The sequence below is a fragment of the Quercus robur genome, chromosome 3 (genome assembly GCF_932294415.1).
Source record: "Quercus robur chromosome 3, dhQueRobu3.1, whole genome shotgun sequence".
NCBI lineage: Eukaryota > Viridiplantae > Streptophyta > Magnoliopsida > Fagales > Fagaceae > Quercus > Quercus robur.
Genome location: NC_065536.1, coordinates 33,899,511 through 33,917,261, shown reverse-complemented (window position 1 = coordinate 33,917,261; position 17,751 = coordinate 33,899,511). Strand labels below are relative to the sequence as shown.

General features: G+C 38.3%; 1 protein-coding gene across 1 annotated transcript; it reads left to right on the top strand.

The window, feature by feature from the left end:
• Nucleotides 1-300: 300 nt before the first annotated feature.
• LOC126717867 (zinc finger CCCH domain-containing protein 17) lies at nucleotides 301-4,473 on the top strand. The gene is made up of 3 exons (XM_050419802.1): nucleotides 301-792; nucleotides 1,998-2,108; nucleotides 2,199-4,473. The coding sequence occupies exons 1-3, from the start codon at nucleotides 589-591 to the stop codon at nucleotides 4,155-4,157; spliced, it is 2,274 nt and encodes a 757-aa protein (XP_050275759.1). The 5' UTR covers nucleotides 301-588; the 3' UTR covers nucleotides 4,158-4,473.
• Nucleotides 4,474-17,751: the final 13,278 nt, after the last annotated feature.

The window sequence follows — 17,751 nt, the reverse complement described above, 5'->3', positions numbered from 1 at the left end:
AATTACAAGATTTGAGAGTAAAACTTCACTTTATATAGTAGTTTTACTTTTACCCACAAAAAGGGTAAATAGCAACGGGCAGTTTACATTCAAAAACATGTATTTACAGCCTATGGCCTTTCCCTTTCCTTTTCAGATTAGGACATTGGGAGAACAGTGTACACACACGTTCGAAAATCAAACCCAGGAAACTAGCACGAATCAGAACAATCCACGTACACAAGTTTCACACAGAGAATGTGAATGTGAATGTCACACATATATATATATATACACATAAATAGACAACATCGTCAACAACAACTCTCTCTCCCAAAAACTAAAAAAGAAAAAAAAAAGAAAAAGAAAAAACAAAAAAAAAAACTAGGCTTAGCTTAAAGCCTCAACAGTCATCACAAAACACATTCTCTCTCTCTCTCTCTCTCATAAACTCTCTCTTTCTCTCTGTGTGGCGGCTCTTGTTGTTGTTTGGTTCTGAGATTGGATCGGTGCTTGTGTTTCATTCTTTGCGTTTAAATCTTTTGGGGTGACTTTTTCGATCTGAAACTGAGAGATCCGTTTGGGATTTTTTTTCCTTCAAGAACCGCCATGTTTGCGGCTACACAGCAGCCACAACAACAACAACACCAACAACACCAACATCAGAAACAACAACAACAACAACAACTACCACAACAACAACAACAAGTTCCCAATACAGCGGCTTCAACAATATCATCGGCTCAAGAAGAGGCCTTGAAGAGCAACACCGATTGCGTTTACTTTCTTGCATCTCCTTTGACATGCAAAAAGGTTTGCCTTTTCATTCTTTCTTTTATGTGATTCTTGGGTTTTTTAGGGTTTTTCTGGGATCTTGGGCTCCAGCTTTTCTTGCTAGGGTTTCAGATTTATAATTATAGTTTCTGATTGATGGATTTGGGGAGTGAAGCTTTCAATTTGAATTTAGAAGATAATTGGGGTTTGGATTTTGGGTCTAATTCAGATCTTGTTGAGGTCTTTATGTGTTGTTTTGGGTGGATCTTCGTTTCTTAGGGGGGGGGGGGGGGGAAAGAAACCAAACCCTAGAATTTTTATGATGCGAAAATTTGATGTTATATAGCTTAGAATTGTTTTTACTCAAAATGGGTTCAGCTCAGGATTGTTATTACTCAAATGGGTTCACGCTGATTGATATACAGATAGCAATCTGTTCATATTAGTATATTGAACCTTGTTCACCGTGTGCAGAGATTTGTATAGCAATGACCTTATTTTGAGGGGCTTAATTAGTTTATCTGCGCCAGATTTAGTAACTAAAATGGCACAGGTTTATATTTCTTGTGAAATGGTATATCTGATTATGCTGAAATCCAGAGAAAGGAGGGTCTTGGTGGACGTGCTCTGTACGCATTCTATTCTAGGCAAATTTGATACACTTTGCTTGTGTAATTAAAAAATTTCAGACTCGTTTTAAGGAGAAAAAAAGGAGATTATGATATGATATGATGCCTTTAGAGAATAAATTCTGTTCTCAATCATGGCTATGTTTGTGCAGGAGGAATATATCCTTCATTGGCTAGTTTAAAACATGGACAATGTGTTTGTCTTTGTTTTTCCCTCTTTTCTAAAAGCAAGCTTTGCAAAAAATGATCTAGCATAATATGTGTTGGGCTTCTGGACCCATTTAATTTTCCATCTATTGGTTATGTTTATGCTCGTTTTTGTTTAATTCTAGGTGCTTTAACTTCAATTTCATACTCAAGAAGTGCTACCTATGTGTGAGGAAAATCTATCTAATAATCTACAATGGTTTAGTAGGAATCAAATAGGTTAGGCACTTATTTGGGAATGTCTTTTTACTTTCTTTAAGATGTAACCCTCTTATTGCATCAATACACATAGATGGATCTGTCTTTGTAATGTTGTACAGTTGCAAAATTTGTGATCAGCAGTAATTATATGTCATCAATAATGATTTGATAGTGTTGCTGATACTCCTTTCTCTCTGTGATCAATAGGGAAGTGAATGCGAGTATCGCCATAGTGATTATGCCCGGCTTAACCCGAGGGATTGCTGGTACTGGTTGAATGGTAACTGCTTGAATCCCAAATGTTCGTTCCGGCATCCAGTAAGTCTCTGCTCTTACTTGAACTTTGAATGCTTTGACATTAATCTTATTTGTATAATGTTTGCTAACTGCCTATTATTTTCTCTTCAGCCTCTTGATGCTGCATTAGGAACCCAGGCAGCAACTTCTGCTGGATCTTCTCTGCCTGTAACACCGACTGCTGCAACACCTGCTGCACAGGCTCCTTATGGTTCCAGTAAACAAGCAGTCCCTTGCATTTTCTACCAAAAGGGGCTTTGCTTAAAAGGTGACAGATGTGCCTTCTTACATGGACCAAATCCCACCACCAGCAACAAAGTTCCACAGATGCCAGCAGCCATTCATGTTACTGAATCTTCAGCTCCTAAAAAGATTTTTGGAGGCCCTGAAAAGTTTACACAAGAGCAGAAGATTCCACAAATAAATGTTTCAAAGTCAGTTGGACTACCTCCTGAAGCTAAACCTTCTCCAAAAACTGAAGCTACTTTTCCAAGAAATGTAGTTGTTGTTGAGAGGAATGTACCAGTACCTACAAGATTGGATGATGAGACTTCTAGATACAAGGCAACACATGTTCCTCCTGTTATTAATGGAAACTCCATCAGCCGGTCCAGTCGTTCACAGCAGGCTCATGTACCTGAGGATTATAGCTTCCCAAATGGTAAGGATGGTGATGAGTTTCTAAGGGAGTCCTCTCCTGGCTTTGATGTTCTTGTCGATAATGAGCTTGGTGATTCAGATTACTACCATGGTGAAGATCAATTCGGTAGAACAAGGGCTCATGAAGGAAGGAGTTTAAACCCTGTGAATGAGTATGATATTAGTCATTCTGCTGATTACAATTCAATAGCTGATGTTGATCGAGAAAGGTTCCCTGATCCACGAGGCCATGGCTCATATGATCACATGCAAGGGCAGTATGCCTGGGAGCAGCACAGGGCTTCATCTGAGAGAATGTTCGTGGAACCAGCTCATCTGGAAAGGCGGAGGGGTTACCCTAAGTCTGATAGTCCTGATCATGTTGATGAGTCAGATCTACGACATCATTTATCCAAGCAGAGGAGACATAATGGTTTGAGATCTGTTGTCAGTCATGGCCACAACAACCATGTTGAGGAGCGGAGTTACCGGTCTTCTTCAAGAAGGGATGCAGTTAATTTGCCCCCAAACGAGAGCTCCCTCAGTAATCGCCTCCGGGGTAGAATAAAACTTCCTGGGAGATCTCCAGTGAATGGTACTGATTTGCGTCCAGAAAGGGAATCGGACAGGGGAAGAAATCGGGACAGGTTGTCACCTGGAAGGCCACAGATCTCTCATCAGGGAAGGCTTCGAGACAGAATAAAAGGACGGGTGCAAGAGGATTACAATATTGAGGGAAGAAATATCAAGGGTCCACGGATTTGGAGAGAAATAACAGATGAAAGCGGTGATTTCGCTCGTCCGAAACGTCTTGCAGAGCTGAAAGTTGTGAAGAGTTCAGATGGCAAGGAGCAGCAATCCCTTGGAAAGCGAAAGAACTTGGAAGATCATCAGCAATCTGAAGGTGATCTTTCATTTGAAGGGCCAAAGCCTCTTAGTGAGATTCTCAAGCGAAAAAGAGGAGCTGGAGCTTCTGGGAGTGGCGAGTCATCTGTCTATAAAGAAGACAACAATCAGAGTGAAATCAAGGAAAGCTTGATTAGTGGCTCCGAGAACGCATATACACAAAGTGCTAAGGAAGAAGCCCTCAGCCATTTGTTTGGCAGTGAGGAAGATTTCAAGTCTGCAGCAGATGTCTCAATTGGAACAGTGGCAGAAAAAACTGATGAAGCTTCTGGCCAGCCTTCACAAGCACCTGATCTGAATGAGTTTGAGGCAGAAGATGGGATGATTTTTGATGAAAATATTGAGGATCAGGAACTTGAAGCTGATGATCAGAGGGATGTGGATGGTGAATATGAATATGAGCAAGTTGATGAGGAGGGAGAGTACAATTATGAGGAAGGTGATAATGCCGACCCTGAAGAAGAATACCTCGATGATGAAGATGGGGATGACTTTGCCAAGAAAATTGGTGTCGTGCTCTCTTGATTGTGGGGAGGGAGAGAGAGCAACAGAGAGATGGTGGACTGCTGTTTGCCACAAACATTTTCTGTGGACCTTCAACGCTTAATTTCGGTGGTTGGTTCTGATTGAGCAGGATAACTGCTATGGATTTATTTGTAGAAGTAGGATATCAAGTTTTCTCTTGTATTAATCAAAACTTTTTCATTGTATTTAAATCTGATTGAATGGGATTTTACATTTTTGCATGGGGCATTTTGCTGTACTCTCTTGATAAAGTTGCTTGCAGAGTGCATGCCTGTAACAGTAGAAAGTAAATAAGAAAATTGCTATTTCTCTCGGATTTACCTTCTCAGTTCTGCTATATTATGTGTTCAAGTCTCTCAACGTTGTTGCAGATAATATGTTTTGCTATTTATTTTTTGTATATTTATTTGTTCAAAAATAAAAAGTTTCTATGTTAAAGTAACGAGTCAAACAGAGAAATTAACATGGAACACGTCCCAGTAAACTAATCTGGGAAAAAGAGGAGAGGCATATACTGTTCCGTTAACTTTAATGAGCTATGTAAAAGTACATTGGGGATACGCTTTGCTCTTTTTTGAGCGTTTAACAAATGCATTGAGTTTGTAAGTTAGCAAAAAAATAAAAAAAAATGAGGTTGCCGAATTTGGTCAAATTGGGCCGCACTCATTTCATTTGAATAAATGGATGATGTGTCTTAACCAAAAAAAAGGATGATGTGTGATGTTTCGTCAAAAAAATTTTGATGTATGATCTTAGAGAGAATTTTGTAAATTAATATTTTTTTCATATACTGTTCCGTTAGAATTGGGGTTAGAATTGGGGAATGTTAATGCCAAATGTAAGAGATATTTGGCATTTCAAGTCTCAAAATGTATTGCATCAGGAAATACTGTAAAATGGGATGGTTTGGGATGCTGGAAGTATTGTAAAATGGGATGGTATAATTGATAAAGTAACTTTTTGAGATGGTAAAATAGAATAGAGTAGTATTTCTTGATGTTAATGCTCTTAACTTTAATGAGCTATGTACAAGTAGATTGGGGATTCGCTTTGCTCTTTCTTGAGTGTTTAACAAAGGCGTTGAGTTTGTCAGTTAGCAATAAAAAAAAAAAAACAAAAACAAAAACAAAAACAAACAAACAAAAAACAGGTTGCCGAATTTGGTCAAATTGGGCAGCACCCTTTTCATTTGAATAAATGGATGATGTGTCTTAACCAAAAAAAAGGATGATGTGTGATGTTTCGTCAAAAAAATTTTGATGTATGATCTTAGAGAGAATTTTGTAAATTAATATTTTTTTCAATATCTATAAGTTAAAACTTAAAATGGTGAAAATATAGCCTTTTAAAAAAATGCTGACATGGCTTTGCGGAGTTGGGCGTCCCCTTCATTGTTCACAACTTATGAAAATTGTGTCTTCAATCATTAAAAAAAAAAAGAAAAAGAAAAGCTAAAATACAAATTGCACCCGTTAAGTTCAGTCTTCTAATTTTACTTATGTTCAATTAAATTTTCTAAGTTTCAAATTTTTATTCAAGGACAAAGAATTGATTAGGCTACAACTTCACTCTATTTTTTTTTTTTTTTATTGGAAATGAATTTTGAAATATTCAATATTAGATTACATTTTCTTTTAACATCGTTCATACTTGCAAAATTTTCAGAAAATCAAAGATGAATAGTTATGTCATCAATCAAAATCTTAAATTTCAAGTTTTTATAGTATAAAATTATGCATAAAAAATAATTTTATAGATTGAATAGTAGATTATATCCGATTGACATAAAATTTGACATGTGTGTCAAAAATATAAAGAGCTTACAATTAAATGGTTAGATTTTTAGTGGAAGTTGTAGCCAAACTTTGTCATTTATTCAATTCAGGTCTTATGTCCAATTTCATTAAAAATTGCAATTAAATGTGTAGTTTGAAAGAGTTTCTCTGCCACTAAGAAAGTTGGTATAGATATTGTGTTTTGTCCACTCTCAATTTGCGTGTTAGACCCTAAAAATCTCAAAAATATTAACTTTTCTCCAAAGGGCTGTAGAAACATCTATATTGACATAGTGTAACTCGTTTGAGCATCGAAACACTTAAGTGCCATTTTAGGTCAAATTGACCAAAAATGCCTCTAGTCAACCCTAGGTTGACTGAAAGTCAAAATTGGCTAAAATCATCCAAAAACAATATTTTTCATGTTTCTACATTAAACCCGAGTTACTTAGTGATTTTCGTCAACTTTAACCAAGTTTGACCTGAGGGCCCCGAAAACCCTAATTTTGATCTGATCGTCAGAACGGGTTGAAAACAGCATCATTATGAAGATTATTGAATTCCCTTTCCAACAACTATTCATAGGTCGAAATTGAAGACAAAATGGTCAAGATATTTTGAAAACCGTGCAAGGCACGTTAGCTCACTTCCCTAGGCCATAACTTTTGATCCAACCGTTAGATTTCAAAGTTCTTTAGCTTTCCAAAAACTGCACTTCCAGACCTTTCCAAGAACACCAAGATCAACCTAATCCAAGCCTGGTAAGGCCTCCATCAAGCTGTTACAAGGAGGCAGCCACTAAGTGGTCGCCGGAGCTTGGCCGGTGGCCACTGGAGCAGAAAAGTCACAAAATCATTATAAATACCCCTAGACCCCCCAAATCAAAAAAAAAAAAAAAAAAAAAAAAAAAATTTGGGCGTTTTGGAGCTGAGTTCTGGGCAAATTCTCCCTATTTTCTCTACATTTCTCTCCTAAAAACACATCAAAGAATCTTTGATTCCTCTTTTTTCTCAACAATCAAGAGGTAGTGTTCTTGCACTCTTTTTTCTCTCCTTTGTCTTTGGACCTTGGATTTGAGGTTTAAAGGGTGTAGATGTAGTGTTTTAGCTACAGTCTACACCGTTTGCTTTTATCTTTGTTCATAATATGTTTTATTGCTTTTCCTAACTTGTTTCTTGCTTTATCTTACTTCCTAGCATGTTCTATAGCTATCCTAGCATGTCTCCTTGCTTTTTACCATGTTTTAATACTTTGATGATGTTGGCCTAGCCTTCTTGGGCTAGGATATGCCTAAATTTTGTGTTTGTGCTTAGATCCATGTGCCTAGATGCCTTTAAGAATGCTTATGCTTAGATCCATGTGTTTATGTGCCTTTTGCCATGTTCATGCTTGGATCTACTTGTTTATGTGTTCCATGCCATGCTTGTCATAAGATCTATATCTTTGAGTGCTCTATGCCTTGTTCATGTGTCTAGATCTACATGCTGTTTGCTATGCCATGTGCTTCTAAATCCTTTTTATCTCTTGCTGTCCCTCTTTCCTTGTGTTTTGGCCCTTTTGGTAGGGTGTAGATCTATATCTTGTGGTCTAGGCCAATATCCATACACCTAGGCTTATATCAAAGGGTTTGGATCATTTCCTTAATGCATATCCATGTTTGCAAGCAAGGAGATGCAAGCCTACAATGGGCAAAGTTTAGTAGATTAGGGGGCCTAGCCCCTCCTGAGTGGTCTTTTCTTTCTCTTTCTTTCTAAGCCTCTTCTCTAGAGCATGTATTAGGGTTCCCCTTCTCCTTGTACCCTTTACTTTTCCTACTCGTTGCTTGGGCCGCGTTCCTTGGGTATAGCAATATCTGTTTTACATTTCCTGTACATTGCTGGGCCATACCTTTGGAACGTTGGCAATGTCTGTTTTATTTTCTTGCTCTTTGTGATGGCATTGTGCATGATGTATGTATATATATGCCTACATGTGTGTGGGTGATCGTGCACTTTGTATGATGGACTCTCAAGGCTATGAGAGTGATCCTCTTTGACCATGAGGGCTCTTAACCTTGTGGCATGAGCATGTGCTCAAGGCAATTGATATAGGTGCATATTCATGTCATATTGTGTGCATAGTCATCGCGGTGTGATCGTCCTGATCCGTGTCACCAAGTGACATCGGTATCCTCGTGTATGTGACATGTATCAATGTGCATAATGTTTCGAGGGGCTCCGGCTCGTCCTAGCATGAGCATGTTGGCACGTGCCATATACACAGGCACGAAACCCTGCTGGTGCACCATAGCCACCAAACGCAAAACTCTGCCAGATTTTTACCGTGAAAATGGGGCATCCCCTTGCCATATTCTCACATCGAAAGCTTGGTGAGAATAGCGTTTTGTGTGCTTTGACGCATCTAAGACAAAATGCTATTGGATTTCCGCCACGAAAATAAGGTGAAATGCTGTCGGATTTTTGCTGTGGAAATTTGGCAACGATTCCAAACACACTTGGGAAACATCGATCGAGACCACACCTTTTCTGAATCCAAACCTTAAAGCCCAATTTGCTAAAAGCCCTGAAAGTTAATGCCAATAGCTCGTTTTTAACCACCAATGTCTGAAAATTATGATTTTATCCAAACAAAGGACTGTCTATGGATAAGCGTTGTGGGGTGCCTAACACCTTCCCCACACGTAACCAGACTTTCGAACTCAAGAATCAAGATTTTTTACCTATCCACATTAGATTAGGAAAAACGACATTTTTCTTAGCCTAGGATCGATAATAAAATCAAATAGAGTCAAGTGACCAATCACACGTAGAAAAACCCAATGATTGGTGGTGATTTCACTTACTATTAGTAATTTCCTTAAAATTGACTCATATTCCAGTCACACACCCGAGGTATGACACACCTCCATATCATTCCTCCACGGAAGCACATGAGCATTGCCACGATGGGTGGTCGAGCAACCGTGAGGCGTTGACAGCTGGGTCAGACCAACTTCTCTTAGGTTATAGAATTTTCGTCCCTTCTAGTAAGGCTTTGGTCCCTAGAGTAACAATATTACTAGTAGGGTTTGTGAGTTTATTTTTCTTTGGGTTTTAGGGAAACATTGAGCGATCTCTCTTCCATTCTTTCCTATGGACGGCTTAACAAAACATTGGAGTAATCTCTCTCTGAATGAATGGGAGATTAAGTTTAGAGAAGGAAAGGGGTTCAAAGGAGTTCATTATTGCCGCAAAATTCCTTATGAAATGAGCTCTCAATAAGGAGGCAATTGTGAGGACTTTCAATCCACTTTTGTGATCTAGGAATGGCTTTAAGGTGAGAAATGCAGGAGACCATGTTATTCTCTTCATCTTTGATAACAACGAGGAGGTGGATAAAATCCTATTGAGCAAACCATGGAGTTTCAACAAATATCTTGTCATCCTGTAACGTTATGAAATTGATACCCTGATTCATGACCTAGTGTTTGATAAGGTATCACTTTTGGTTAAGGTCCATGATATTCTAGTCCGTTACTTAATTTCTTGAATAAGATGCTATTCATTGTGTGTAATTTTCTATTTTCAGGAAATCATGTGAGAAAGATGAGTTTACATGAATTTGTGAGAGAATGGAGGCCAAAATAGAATTAAAGTGGAGCTAAAGGACCATGCTTAAATGTCTAAGGAGGTGCAGCGGGAGTCCTTAGATCGTCTACCATGATTGGAAGCTTCAAATAAGGAAAGAAATCAAAGAGGCAGAATCTGAAAAGGAAAAATCTGATTTGAGCACTGATCAGTATTTTGGACGTATCTCTCTCCTCAAAAATCAAATTGACACAAGGCTAGATGGGTTGGAACCGTGACTTAAATATATACAACTTTCCAGTTTTGAGTTTTGCAAAATTCTCAATTTTTGAAGGCCGAAATTAACTCACAAGTTACTGCTGTAAACTTGGACGGAAATTAAAATAGTAAAAGTTTTATTTTCTTTGGACATTTTGGGATGTTAGGGTTTTGAAGGGAGGTTGTGTAGAACGAATTTTGGAGAGAAAACCTTGTATTTTCCTTTTTCTAATGGAAGCCTAAACTCTTTGCTAGGGTTAGGGGTTATATTTCTTCTATACGGTATGAATATTCAATGTGATTCTTTCTAGGATTTTATCGACATCATATTTGATTGTTTAATTAGATTTCTTTTGATGTATTAGTTCTTCCATACTTTCAATAAGTTCAATCATGTTTTTCTTATTGTTTAGATGAATTTTTAGTAGTTTCAAATAGAAATTAGGTTTTAAAGTGAATGAGTTTTTCTGAAAACTTTTCTAACCACATTATTAATCTAGATTATCATGCATTCTTGAATTGTCTCATTTCAACCGAATCATAAGTATTTAATTGTATAAGAACAATAAATTATGAAATATATAATTTCTTAGATCACAAAGAATTTTTATATCGATATAGGGAAACACCCTGATTTCCTAGTATTTACATTATTGATTTAAATAAGTTTTTATTATTATTCTTGTTAACAATCACCAAGCAAAAGTATTTTTCTTCTTTAACCAAATTTTTGTTTAATTATATTATCTTTGAATCTATCCCACTCCTTGTGGTTCGACCTCGATATTCCGAGAATTATATTGTTGCAATCTCTTGCACTTAGGAGTGAGCAAGCAATGATGTGGTGGGGGAAGTGGATTAATGAGCTGATAATTCAAAGGTAGAGGGAGGAAGTTTTATTAGAGTATGAGTCAGAGAGAATGTAGCTTTACCTCTTTGTTGGGATCGTGTTTTTGCTATTGAACAAGATGAGGATGGGTGAGTCTCATTTAAATACGAGTGGTTGCTAAATATTTTTTTATTGGTATGGGTGCCTAAACCACTTCGATAAAGATTGTGATCTCTAGAGCTTGCCACATTAGAGACTGAAGATCAAGAGTATGGAGCTTGGATTCATGCTCCTCCAACCCCTTTTTTTCAAAAAATCAATAATAATGGTGTCAGGATTCTATGAGTCTAGGAAAAAGGGAGGCTTGTCCACCATTACTCCGAGGAGTCAAAAACGAGGTGGGGTGGCGAAGGTGAATCTAGAAAATTCTTCTCCAGAGGTCCAAACTGAGGATAAGGAAATTGTGGATTTTAGGGCAAACATTAATGAAAATTTATTTCCGGATGATTCAAATTTTTTGAATTCAAATTCCTTTTCAATTGGAAAAACCAAGGGATTCATGGAGATTTGCTAAATAGCAAGATTTGAAAGATTGACCGGGAGTTAAGGAAGTTTAACACTCCAAGAAGTGTTATAAATGACGAATGTGTTAATCAAAATTAGGCATGTAATTTTGAACCTTTTCTGGAAAAGCAAAACAATTATCCCACGTTGTATGGACTCTATCCTGAGCTACATGCTAATCTCCTTCCCTCATCCATACATGCTCCCTCGAGAGTCCTTTCTGAGATAACAAATAATATCACATATGGACCAGTGCTGGAGGTATCAAAAACTTCTGCATGGAAAATAATTCCTAGGATAGAATCTACTATTGAATAATCAATGAGTGTTTTTCCCCTATCGAAATGTACTCATGTTGAATTGAATTGTTGTGAATTACCAAAGAAACGTTGGGTGGTTTCTCACAAGAATAAGGAGAATGCTATTTCAATGGTGGCAGTTGCTTTGCAACCCCGCCAAGACCAATGAATCTCTTATGTTGGAATTGTTAGAGTTTGGGAACCCTTAGCTATGCAAGAGCTCGACAACTTAATCCAAGAACAAGATCCCTTATTGCTGTTTTAGTCGAAACATAGTTGGATAAAGCTAGGCTAGATGGAATTTGGGCAAAATTTAAATTTGGTGGTTTGATTGAAGTCTCAAGAGATGGAAAAGGTGTGGTGTGGCAATGTTTTTGGAAGCAGGATTGTGACTTTGATTTGGATACTTTTTCTCCTAATCATATTGATGGAATAATCAATAAAGGCAAGGAGGACGAGTGGCATTTTACAGGTTTTTATTGTGAATCAAATACTAGTAAACATCTAGTGTCTTGGTCATGTTTACGAAGGTTGAAAGCAAAACATTCTATTCCATGGCTTTGTGTGAGAGATTTTAATGAAATTGCTAGAAGCCATGAGAAATTAGGTGGTTGACTAAGACCAGCTAGACAGATGCAGGATTTTAGAGACGTACTAGATGAATGTGGCTTTCATGATCTAGGGTATGAAGAAGGTAAGTTTACTTGATGTAATGGGCATCAAGATGATTTTACAGTTTGGGAATAATTGGATAGGGTGATGGCTACAATGGACTAGTTGGCACTGTTCCCAACTACCAAGGTGGTTCTTTTGGAGAGTGGTTTCTCGGACCACAAACCTTTACTTACCTACCTTACTAGTATTTCAAAAAGTAGACAAAAGCCAGGGCGTTTCGAGCATATGTGACTGGAGGAGGAAGGTTGTAGAAACATAATCGAGCAACCTGGCTTTATGACCTCACATGTCAGCCTATGATGAAGGTGGAAGGGAAAATCAATAATTGTTAGTCTAAATTAAAATGGTGGAGTAAGGTTGCTATTGGCAATATTACCCCTTTTTTTTTAATTAAAAAAAGAAAAGCAACTCTGTCGAGTTAATGAGGTAGTAATGCATGGGGGGAGAATGGATTGGGTTTTGAGGTTGAAAAAAGAAATAAATAGGTTACTAATCAAAGAAGAGAAGATGTGGAAACAACACTCTTGAGCATTGTGGCTCCTTCTAGGAAGCACGGGTGCGGATTCGGGCTCGAGTGCCGGTGCGGTGTGGTGACTCAGCAATTTTTGAAAAAGTAAAGGGCGGGTGTGGCGGGATATGTTTATTAATAAATTATTAAATATATTTTTATTTTTATTTTCTATATATTGCTAAGAATATTTTTTTTCATATAATGGTAAACATATACCAATTTAAGAGCAATAGTAGATAAAAAAAACCTTTGGGATCAATTTAAAATTTATAGCTAATATTTAGGGGGTAAATTTAGCATAATAATATTAATTTTTAATGATAAGTAATTATTTAAATTGATACAATTACTAAATTATTTGGCTATTCTTAAGTTAAATGATATATATTGTTGAATTTAATATAGTGTTTTAAAAAAATCATAATAAAGATATTCAAATTTGGGGGTTTCATTATAAATAAACAAATGTGTTGGAGTATTTATAAACAAGGAAGCTTCCAAGAAGCTCCATTGCCAAGTCCCACCACTACTTACGTGCTTGCTTTATTAAGATCACATTCCAAGGCTCTATTTGAAAGTCTCCACGTCCTCTTCTCTTTTTTTTTTTTCCTCACAAATCATTTGGTAGCAGATCTCTTTCTTCTTCTCCGTCAATTTTTTTTTTCTCACAAATCTTTTGGTAGCAGACCTTTCTTCTTCCTCTTCTTATTCGGACATAATCAGACCGAATTGGGGTTGTTTCGGCCAGTTTCTCAGCCAGCTTTAGCAAATTTTGGCAGATTTTGGTTGGTTTCAGCTTGAATCAGCGTGAATCGGTGACAAAAAAAGAAAAAGAAAAAAGAGGAGAAGAATTGGCGCGTTGAGTGCAAATCAGCGTGTCGAAACGAGACAGGTGTGGGTGCGGCGGCCTTGGAGCTGCACCTATGCTTCCTAGCATGAAGGTGATAGTAACACTCAATATTTGCACAATAGAGTAACGCATAGACATCATAGAAATAAAATTATTTGTTTGGAAAATTCCGAAGGAGAGAAGTGCACAGATGAAGCTAGCATTTCGAATATTCTGGTTGGTTTCTATCAAGCATTGTTTACTTCAGCAAATCTGAGACAATTTGAATAGGTTTTGGAGGCTACACCGAAGTCTGTCACGGAAAAGATGAATTTGTATTTGGCTATAGAATTTTGGAGGGCTGAGGTAGACGAAGCTCTTCGGCATATGGAACTTTTGAAGGCACTAGGGCCGTATGGAATGCCACCATTAATCTTCCAATAGTTTTGGCCAATTATTGGGGATGATGTTGTACAGTCGTGCTTCACTGCCTTAATATGGATTCTATCCCTCCTTCCATAAATCGTACGTTTATAACTCTTATCCCAAAGGTTGAAAGTCCCACTCGGGTAACTGAATACCGCCCTATTACACGTTGTAATATCTTGAATAGACTTATTTCTAAAGCTTTAGCAAATAGGCTTAAGAAAATTCTACCATCTGTTATTTCGGAATCTCAAAGTGCCTTCTAGTCAAATAAGTCCATATTAGATAATATCCTAGTGACTTTTAAGACATTACATCATATGAAAATTCAGAAATCTAAGAATGTGGGTTTTATGGCTATGAAATTGGATATGAGTAAAACCTATGATAGAGTTGAATGGAAATTCTTGATGTATGGAGAATATGGGTTTCTATGATAAATAGGTGGCCTTAATACTTGAATGTGTTATCACGGTGTCCTACTCTATTTTGGTGAATGGTGAACCTAAGAGAGACATCAAACCTTCAAGGGGGATTAGATAAGGGGAGGGGATCCACTATCCCATTATCTGTTTGTACTTTGTTTCAAAGGGATAAACTGGATGTTGCAAAAGGTAGCTAGGGAAGATTCAATCAGAGGCTTTTCTTTATGCAAATCTGGTCCTGAAGTTTCTCATTTAATTTTTACCAATGATAGCTTGTTGTTTTGTAGGGCAAATATGTCTGATTTAAATGTCATTCAAAATATATTAGCTTTGTATGAACAGGCATCAGGACAACAAATAAACAAAGACAAGACCAATATCTTCTTTAGTAAAGCAATGGAGGAAGAAAGAAAATCTAAGATCATTGATTTTTTTGGGATGACAGATGTCAAAGAATATATGAAATACCTAGGCTTACTTGCTGTGGTAGGGAGAAACAAAAAGGCCAGCCTTAGTTATATTAAGGAGTAAGTTTGGAGCAAACTCCAAGGGTGGAAGGAGAAGTTATTATCCCAAGCAAGGAGAGCGTTCTTACTCAAAGTGATGGTTCAAGTTATTCCAATATTTACTATGAGTTGTTTCAAGTTACCCATTGGCCTATGCTATGAGATTAAGTCCCAAATTAGAAAATTCTTTAGGGATTGTTGAGGTCCAAAAAATCACAGCACCCAGGCCCAAAGAAATAAACACAAGGGGCCATTGAAAATGAAAAGAGGTGGTAAGCGCAAAAGGCTTGAAGCCCAAAAACCATAAAGAAAGACAAGCCTGAAAGCCTATGAGAAAAGAAAGAAGAAAAAGAAAAGAAGCCCAGATCAGAAGATTGGAGAAGAACCAGCGTAAAAAGAAAGCTAAGTCGGGATCCCCAGAGGCTGCCAAAGGCTTGGGATCCCCGAGGCGTGTAGCACAACCAAGAGAGGATTCAGACAGCTCAAAGGAAAAGCCAAAAGAACACAAGAAACAGAGGGTAGATACGTCCTTCTCAGGTACCAGAGATCCAGCAAGAAAAAGAAGAAAGCCTAGAGTGACCTCTCACAGCACAAGTGGACGGTACCTCGGGGAACCAGAATAAAGGGCTATAAAAAGAGGAGTAGCACCAAAGAACTTTTGAACCAGCAGAGTGGGATTCTGCCCATTTGAGAAAAAAGATAAAGAGGAAGGACGGCCAAAAGCTGAACCATGAGGAACGTGACATCAGAAACAAGTGCACTCCGAGATAGATAGTCAGCCATGGGCTTTCGAGGAAACAGCACCAAAAGGAAGGAAAAAATTGAGAAACAGGGAAAACTCAACCTTCTGGGCGATGGGCACAAAACGGGCTCTGGTACCTAGGGGGCAAAACAGGGGAATCAATAGTTCCCTAGGACCCTAAAAATAACACTATAAAAAGGGAGGAAGGATCGTGAAGAAGGCAACAGAAATTACAACAGAATCATTGAGAAAGTTTTGTTGAGAAAAAAAAACTCAAAGAAATTAGTAAACCATCTCTCGGTATCCCAAAAACAGCCACTATAGCACATACTCAGATTCAAAAAGATTCAAATTTTGCAAGTCTTAAAGGCTTGAATAGCCATCTAAGTTTGTAATTTTTGAGCTTACTTGAACCTTGTATCACGTCTTAGTGAGCACATTGTAACAATAATAAAAAAAATTTAATGAAGTATTTCTTATTAATTTGAGGATCCCTAACCATTACTTTGTATATTTCCTGATTGTTTTGCATTACTTTTGCTATTTTGATAGTTGTTCAATACAAATATCATCGTTTGCTAGTTTATGTGTATTGTAGAAAGTATGCCTTATGCACCACTTTGGTTCTTAAACAGCCCTTTAGCTGCGGTGAACCAAAGCCCAGTCCACCAAACTATAATCATTTGGCCCAGGATCCTTGGGCTTGTGTGCTAAAGGAAAAGCACTCACACATTTTGGCAACTCCACTGGGGACTGGGTAAAGAAGAGGGAAGAAGCAATCCCTTTGCAGAGCATGCCTTCAAGACAAAGGAACAACAAAGGTACTAATATGCCACCTGCGACCTCTGAGCCCGTGGGAGAAAACGAGGTAGCCTCCAGACAGAGGGACGAGGTACCCTTAGTGGAGCAGGAGGTTGTGTCAGAACAGGGGCACGCAAGGTAGGAACCAGACCCCATGGCTCGGATGATAGTGATGTTGAAGGATTTAGAGCAAGAAGTTTGCCTTCTCAAAGAAGGCAGGACACAGGAAATCAGAGACAATGTTCCCCCTGTTGGTAACCAAGACAGAACTTAACCAGAAAGAGGGTAAGTAGTGGGAGGGAGAACCAACCCCCAGTACTAAACACTGGCAGATGTCAGTGCCCTTCTGGAGCAAGAAAGGGAAAAACTTTCGGGGATCCCCAAGCAATTCTCTCGGGATCCCCCATTTCCTCCAGAACTTCTTGGCAAGCCATACCCCAAAGGGTATGAACCCCCAAAGTTCCATCCTTTTAATGGAAGAAATGGAAGCGTTGTGGAACACGTGAGTAGGTTCATTCACACTATGGGCCCCTACGCAGGAGACAGAGAGCTATGCCTAAGAGAATTTGCTAAATCCTTAGTGGATAGAGCATATACTTGGTACACCACGTTGAGACCTAGGTCCGTTAAAACCTGGGATGAAATGATGGAGAGATTCTGTGCTAAGTATTATCCCAGTGAGGACAAGATCACTTTCCAAAGCCTTCAGATGGTAAGGCAGAGGCCTAGGGAGGATCCCGTCCAGTTCATTAAAAGGTTTGAAGATGTGTCCCCAAATTGTTATGTGGACCACAAAGAAAAAGAACTCGTAGAAACTTGTATATCCAACATACTTTTCGATTACGTACTCAACCTCGAAAATCTATACATCGCACAGTTTACTGACTTGTTACAAAGAACAAGAAGGACAGCACAAACTATGAGGACAAAAAGGATGCTAGTATCCCAAGCCATGACAGCATTAGTGGGAGAGAAAAGGAAGAGGCCTGACGGGAAGGTGTTTGAGGAACCACCGGTGATCCCATGTACAGCTGAGGAGTTAAACCATGTCCTGGACAAATGGATTGGAGATGGAGTTGTTAGGCCATTTACTGTGTCCAGGCCACCAACTGAGGAAGAAAGGAAAAATCTTTTGTTTTGCAGGATCCATAATTATGTCAAGCATTCCACTAAGGATTGCTGGACCCTCCGTAGACTCTTCCACAAAAAGCTAAGAGAAAGAACCCTGGAGCTCACTCAGAAGGAGCCAGAAGTGCAGAGCAACCCCTTGCTTAACCACAAAGGGAAAGGGATGGTAGCTATAGTAATCCATGGGAACCCGGCAGAAGCGGAAGAATCTGAAGGATCCTTCTACCCAAGCACAATCAGGGCCCTCCAGAAGAATCCCA